This window comes from Protobothrops mucrosquamatus, unplaced genomic scaffold (assembly GCF_001527695.2).
Source record: "Protobothrops mucrosquamatus isolate PMUCROS unplaced genomic scaffold, P.Mucros_1.0 scaffold6118, whole genome shotgun sequence".
Lineage (NCBI taxonomy): Eukaryota > Metazoa > Chordata > Lepidosauria > Squamata > Viperidae > Protobothrops > Protobothrops mucrosquamatus.
This window is the reverse complement of record NW_015391956.1, coordinates 17237-24790: the sequence shown is the minus strand read 5'-3', so window position 1 is coordinate 24790 and position 7554 is coordinate 17237. Positions and strand designations below refer to the sequence as shown.

Below are 7554 nucleotides of genomic sequence, written 5' to 3'. Positions count from 1 at the left end.
AAAGTTGTATTGATATGTCTATATAATGTCATGCATATTAGTGTTGTGTGCTTGTTGCAGGAGTTTTGAAAGAAATATTTGGTTAGGATAGAGAAAGGATAGTTTGTCAAATTAAATCTAACCCTATGTTAGATTTAAAATTACAGGAAAAGAAAATACATAACATGCATAACTCTCTCTCTTTGAACAGGAAAAGACTCTCCTCAACTTACAAAAAACAGTTGCTCAGTTGGAATTGTCTTTAGAGTAAGTAATAAAATTATAACTTGGTTATTCTGAAACTCATTTTAAAATGGTCAGGGGTAATTTTAATGAGATTCTAAAACTAACTGAGCCACTGCATACTTCATGAGGTAAAATAGAAGAAAGAAAAAAACTGGAATTTTGTAGTTTAGCTAATTTTATTTTAGATAATTGTGTTATATATCAGGGAAGCTATTAAATGAAATGCTTATTTAGCATAAGATGATGGATATGCAGAATACTTTACTGTATATTATAGCTTTTGTTTAAATGGCTGGTTACCTTCTAAAATAACTATGCTTTCTTTATTCAAACCACTTTTATAACCATTCACTTTAATCTCACTGAAGATATAACATTTCACTGTAAAGTTGTTTTCTAGGTCTTCTGAACTTGTTTTCTAATTCTGCTAAATTGGTAATAACTTCTTTTTTAGTATCTAATTTCTGAGCTTATTGTATATAAAAATAAACAGAAGGCTGGGGCACAGTGCTCTTTGTTCTTCCCCTCATCATCATCATCACCACCATCATCATTTTATCCACTGCAGGATGAACGCCTCTTCCGCATGTTTCCAACCAATACGATCCCGAGCTTTCTTTTGCCAATTGGGCAAGCCATACTTGGCTGAGGTCGTCAATCCATCTTGTTCTAGGTCTTTACTGAAAGAACATATATAGCAGAAAGGACTTTTTCAAATGATGATTAAAAGTTTTAAAAAGAATGCAAGGCATGGGAGGCATATTTGAGAGTGTTAATTTCCCTCTTGTCAAAAAAATCTCAAAATCTCTCTTGCTACTTGCCCCTTATACTACTGTTTGGCTGCAGGGAATATACATTGCCACTCTGCACTTTAGAAAGTGCTTCACAATCTCTAGGGTAGGGTAGCTAGAAGCAACAATAGCTAATTTTAATAGGGAACTACGCTATGGTTTTCTTGGCTATGAACCAGATTTAACTTATTCTACAAACTAGATTAAAGCTAATTAAAGCTTAGCATCATATTTTTCTTCTACCAATGCTGCCATTTGTGCCATAGTGCAAGAAATTCAGGTATAATTTCCCAAATGCTTGGTAGTTTAGTTTTTCTACAGAAACATGACGGATACATGTTCACTTCCAAAAATAGCTCTGTACTTGGTAACATGTAAAATATCTTTGGAACTATTCAGTACAAAGGTATGTTTTAATTAATTGCTATACTTTTTAAATTGTGACCATAGTGTACATACAGTATTGCAAAAAAGATAAATTATGTTTAAGAGTTTTCTAAATCCCTCATTTATTAGCCAATTAAAGGATGCCTTAAATGGAAAAGACCGTGAACTTGCCAGTCTCCACCGCCAGTTTGATGCAATACATTCAGAGCTTGGAGAAACTGGCAGAATAAAAGAAATGGCTTTGAAGGAAAACAGAAGATTACAGGATGATCTAGCCACAATGACTAGAGAAAACCAGGTATAAAGTAATTCATATAGTACACATGGCTGGTTGAGGAATTCTGGGAGTTGGAGTCCACAAGTCATAAAGTGGCCAAGGTTGGGGACCCCTGCTGTATTGAATTCTTGTTCCTTCCTAGCCTTTCACTTCCAACCATTCTTTTTTTAGCATTCCAACTTGAACATGTATTTCTAGTTTAGCTAACTGTGATAGCTAGACTGGGTTTACTGACAAGAAATTCTCCTTTCCAGTTATTTTTTTCCAATGCTTTCAACTGTTAATTCTGAATGACAATATTTTCTCCTATCATGGTTAAAACATCAGAGACTCATAGTTGTTCTTCTCTGTATTTACTGATAAAGATAAATCCCTCATGTCTACATATTTCACAATTTTTCCAGAAAAAGTTCTGAAACGGCCTGCTTGAATGTATATTCAATTTATGTGCTTTTTTCTAGTGTGGTAACTGTTCTAGTTTAATGTTGACTAGTATAAACATTGAATAATGATATCACTTGAAATGTTTAATTAGGTATCAGTTAACTTTTTTAAAGTTCAAGTGTTAATACCAATATGAGCATTGGCAATGCCAAAATAGGCATTGTCCCAAATTTTCCATAAGGAAAATTACTTACCCATAGGTTGGAAGTCACAAGACTGAATGCTGATTTTTTTTTTTGTTCTTTTAATTTGAATATGAGAAACTAATAACCAAGAGAAATGCTGTTACAAGCTGCCTCTCTGTTGGTTCAATTTTGATATGGAATAGATCATATTTAAGTGTACTGCTTAACCAGCGTGTGCTTTATTTACTTTGTGAATAATATGTCTAACAGTATGTAATATAAACAGGTAATCTCGACTGAATTGGAAGTAACGTTACGTGAAAAAGAAGAACTGAAAGTTAGAGTTCATAATTACATTACTGAAGTGTCCAGATTTGAAAGTTTAATGTCCTTAAAGGTGAGAAATATTATTAAAATATTATCTTTTTAATAAATCAATTTTGGTTTGGGGCTTTCAAGTCACTATTGGCCACTACACGACTCCCAGCCACCACATGGAAAAGTCCATACAGTTTCCTTGGTGACATATTTGGAAGTGGTTTACCGTTGCTTTCTTCCTATGACCGAGAGAGAGTAATAATAATAATAATAATAATAATAATAATAATAATAATAAAGTTGGAAGGGACCTTGGAGGTCATCAAGTCCAATCCCCTGCTCAGGCAGGTAACCCTATACCATTTCGGACAAATGGCTGTCCAGTTTCTTCTTAAAAACTTCCAGTGTTGGAGCATTCACCGCTTCTGGAGGCAGGTTGTTCCACTGGTTAATTGTTCTAACTGTCAGGAAGTTTCTCCTTAGTTCTAGGTTGCTTCTCTCCTTGGTTAGTTTCCACCCGTTGCTTCTTGTCCTGCCCTCAGGCGCTTTGGAGAATAGCTTGACTCCCTCTTCTTTGTGGCAGCCCCTGAGATATTGGAACACTGCTATCATGTCCCCCCTCGTCCTTCTCTTCGTTAAACTAGACATACCCAATTCCAGCAGCCGTTCCTTATATGCTTTGGCCTCCAGTCCCCTAATCATCTTTGTTGCTCTTCTCTGTACTCTTTCTAGAGTCTCAACATCTTTTTTACATCACGGTGACCAAAACTGGATGCAGTATTCCAAGTGTGGCCTTACCAAGGCCTTGTAAAGTGGTATTAATACTTCACGTGATCTAGAGTGACTGACCCAAAGTCACCCACGGTTTCGTGTCCAAGGCAGGACTAGAATTCGTGGCCTCCCAGTTTCTAGCCTTCAACTATTGTATAAAAATCAAAAATAAAATGTATCTTATTTAAATTTTATAAATAAGCTGAAGTTAGTACGCAAGGAAAAAATTCTTCAATCTATTCTTTTAAGAGAAAAGACGAACATTGAGCGAATGTCCTTTCTTAGCCTTATAATATTTAAGCCACATGCCACAAGCTTCAGCCATTTCTATGAAAATTAGGAAGGGTATTATTAAGAATTATCATCAGATTTAAAACAAGTTGGGACTTTGTCACAGAGGCACAATTGTGATCGAGCCATTAATACACACATATAAGTAGATATATCTAGGCATATATAAATGTCTAGGTTTGTTGTATTTAAAAACTCCAGTATGTAAATAGTGTAAATACATACAGATGATGATGGTGTTATCCATTCAGTTGTGTCCGACTCTTGGTGATTCTATGGCCAGGTTTCTCCACAGCTTCCGATCTTGCATTACTTCTTTGATTGGTTCTGTGCTCTGGCTGGTGTCAGCTTTGATGGTGTCCAGCCACCATGTTCTTTGGTGGCCTGGTTTCCTTTTACCGCTAACTCTTTCAAACTTAATTGCTTTCCCAGTAAATTCCCCCAATGACAGGGCCAAAATAAGTGAAACACTGTTTTGTGATTTTGCCTCCCAGTGACATGTCTGGTATTATGTACTCCAATACTTGCTTGTTAGTCACCTTTGCTGTCCAAGGAATATGCAGGAGCCTTCTCCAGTACCACAGCTTAGACGAGTCAATTTTCTTCCTCTCTTGCTTTTTCAAGGTCCAGCTTTCACAACCACAGGGGGACAAATAGAGCGGACTAACTCACATTTGGTTGCCAGGCTGCTTTTTTATACATACATCTAGCTGGACCAGGGGTAGGCAACGTTGGCTCTTTTATGAGTCGTGGACTTCAACTCCCAGAATTCCTGAGCCAGCCGTGCTGAGGGGAAAGGGAGAGGTTTCCAAGCTGAGCCATGCTGGCTCAGGAATTCTGGGAGTTGAAGTCCACGAGTCATAAAAGAGCCAAGGTTGCCTACCCCTGAGCTAGACAACAAAAAATCCAAATTATTTATTGTAAAATCAGTGTGGCAAATTAAGGTATTGCATTCTTATGTGTAACTAGCTGTACCCGGCCACGCGTTGCTGTGGCTCAGTCTGGTTAAATGGAAAAGAAAGAAAAGAGAAAGCGCACGTTTCTAATATGTTCAATTTCACAATGCTTGTGGGTATACAATATTTTTTGTTGTTCCATTGTCTGTGCATCAATTCCAATGCAATGTCACACGAAATAATTAAATCAAAATGAAAATAAATCGAAATCTATGAAAATTCAATTCAACAATGCAATCGGAAACATTGAAATGGAATCGTAAAATTGGAAATTTGGAAATCGTAAATGGATCGTAAATCGGAAACATTGAAATGGAATGGTAAAATCGTAGCGTGTGTTGCTTTTACGTCCAACAGATGGCGCTGTTTTTCAAAAAAGCATGTTTTTACCTGTCACAGGTGTGACATCTATATAATAGTAGGTATACAAAAACACGTGCGTATTCGAATGCAACGTTGTATCAAAATTTCAAAGCAATTGGTGAAGAACTTTCGAAGATTTAAGATTTTGAACAAACGAACATTTACATTTTTATTTATATAGATAAGAAAGATAAGATAGATGATCAATTACTGTAACATTTGCCTCAAATCTTTTAAAGTCTTAACTGTAACAGTATGATAATTTAATCTTGAAGTACTGGGTTGGCTCATATGGAAAATAACACATATTCAGGTTGCTTCAGTGGAACAAGTTGCTGACAATTTCTAAACTGAAGAGAGGGCAAATAGTAGCTGAGACATTTGTTTCAGTGACGTATTGCTCAGTGGACGTATTATTTTCTCTTAATATTAGGAAAGAGAAAATAAAGAATTATTGGAGAAGTTCCAGATGCTTCATAGCCAAGCCGAAGATTGGGAAGTGAAGGCCCATCAAGCTGAGGGACAAAACAGCTCAGTACGATTAGAGCTCCTTTCAATTGACACTGAACGAAGACATCTGAGAGAAAGAGTAGAATTACTGGAAAAAGAAATTCAAGAGGTAATTATAAAATTATAGCTTCCTAGACCATTTTAATGTGCTTTTCTTAATCAAATACCTGGACATTAATTGAAACTTTGTACAAGGAGCAGATGGCATTAATCATCTGTATGTTCTCAGGGGGATAACTAATTTTAGATTTATGCCTGCTCTTGCCCAGTACTTGTTAAGTCTTGCAAATGGGTGTAAGTGTATTTTGAAACGGAAAAATACTTCCAAGTTGATATATTGTTTTGTTTGTTTCCCAATAACTGAGTGCAAATAGGAAAATGTAATAGGAGCACCTCAACCAGGCTTCTAAAAAGAGTTACTTTTGTCTTTCATGCAGCACATCATTGCACATCAAACTTACGAATCTCAAATCTCTTCAATGGCAAAAAATATGTCCAAGCTGGAAGAAATTCTCAGACGTGAAAAAGAAGAAAAATCTTCAATAAATCACGATGTGTCTGCCGTTAGAGATCTATGTGTCAAACTGGAATCTAGCAAAGATCTGGTCTCACGTCAATTAACATCCAAATCTCTGGAGTTTGAGAGGGTAAAAGAGAAAAATGTTATTCTTACAGGATATAAATCATTTTTTTTATTTAAGGTAAAATGTTGACAGTAAAATAGATATATATTCTAAGATTAAAAATTCATCTTGCAGTCACTGTGGCTTGAAAAGCCACCCTGGGAGAGAGGGGAAGGATGTGGAATAAAGAAGGGTTTAATGGCGAGGTGGACAGGAACTATGGGCTTACTTAGTTACTGTGAGGTTATTTACTAAAGAAACTCTTTTTTATGTTCTAGATTGTGTCTGAATTTGAAGATGCAAAGGCAGAAGGAGAGCTGTTAAAAAAGCAATTGTCAAGTGAGCGGCTTACAATACAAAACTTGGAAACGCTCTTGGCTACCAGCAGAGACAACGATTTTCAGAATCACTTGATAACCCATGAAAAGGATTCAGAGATACAGTTGCTCAAAGACAAGTTAACTCTCTCAGAGAGTAAATTGTATGTTGAAAAGTATAAAATGACTGGTTTCATAATATTTTCTTTCAGCTGTTTGTAATTTAGTGCCTCCATTCTTGAATATATATCTGTCTGTGTGTGTGCATGTGTGTGTGTGAAGTATCTCCATTCTTATATATTTATATATATATATATATAAATTTACATAATGAAATCCAGATTTTCTGATTAGTAACGAGAGAAAGGTTTTGTTAGAAACAACAGGCTTCAGATATTTCCCCTGGAATTGCAATTTGCCTAACTTGCATTGAAAGATGTAATTACTCATCTTTGGTTTATGTGTTTCTTTCACAAAAGTACGATTATTTTCTTACCTTGCACGGTACCCTTTGCTATGCAAAGTATAAGATATAAAGCAGAATATGCTAAAAGCAACATGTGCAATCTGTGTTCTTCAGCGGAGAAAAACAATTTAGATGAAACTTAGCAGCTTGAAGATGTGTGGACTTGAACTCCCAGAATTCCTTAGTCAGGAGGACTTGGGAATTCTGGGAGTTGAGGTCCACAAAACTTAAAGTTGCCAGGTTTGAAAAACACTGTTTTAGATTATTACGATTGTCACTACAAATGCGTGTAGTATTGCCTATTCGTATGCAAGTATATTGTTCATTATGGCCACTTGGAAAAATCAAAGCTTGCAATACAGAAGAAATTCTGTCAGCAATGTGTCAAATGCATGCATTGCTTTAAGTTTCAGGCGAATGCATTTCCAAATGTACATATTTTAAGTAGACTGTTTTGTGGTAAATTGGAGGTTTCTTTAAGAACTTTTTGTATGTGTATGCACAAGTGTGGGTATTTTTTTCTTAATTTCTAGGTCTCCGTTTAGTTGTTTGCAGCTATTTTTAAAGTTCTTGTACAATGCCATCTGCGAATGTGTAGTAGATATTTTCCTCTTTGTTTTGCAATATTTTTAGAACAAGTCTCAGTAGAGAAGTTTCTATACTGCGAAATAAACTTGCACAGCTGCAGAC

General features: G+C 35.8%; 1 protein-coding gene across 1 annotated transcript in view; it reads left to right on the top strand.

Annotated features, from left to right (window-relative positions):
- The window catches only part of LOC107300091 (centrosomal protein of 135 kDa), a gene marked incomplete at its 3' end in the record, with an annotated part of 31964 nt that extends 24416 nt beyond the window's left edge, over positions 1-7548 (top strand). The window contains exons 11-17 of the mRNA XM_015829433.1: positions 191-246; positions 1533-1701; positions 2536-2646; positions 5382-5567; positions 5896-6105; positions 6360-6562; positions 7498-7548. Of these exons, the coding sequence (XP_015684919.1) occupies positions 191-246; positions 1533-1701; positions 2536-2646; positions 5382-5567; positions 5896-6105; positions 6360-6562; positions 7498-7548 (986 nt within the window). The remainder of the gene's footprint in view (positions 1-190; positions 247-1532; positions 1702-2535; positions 2647-5381; positions 5568-5895; positions 6106-6359; positions 6563-7497) is intronic.
- Positions 7549-7554: the final 6 nt, after the last annotated feature.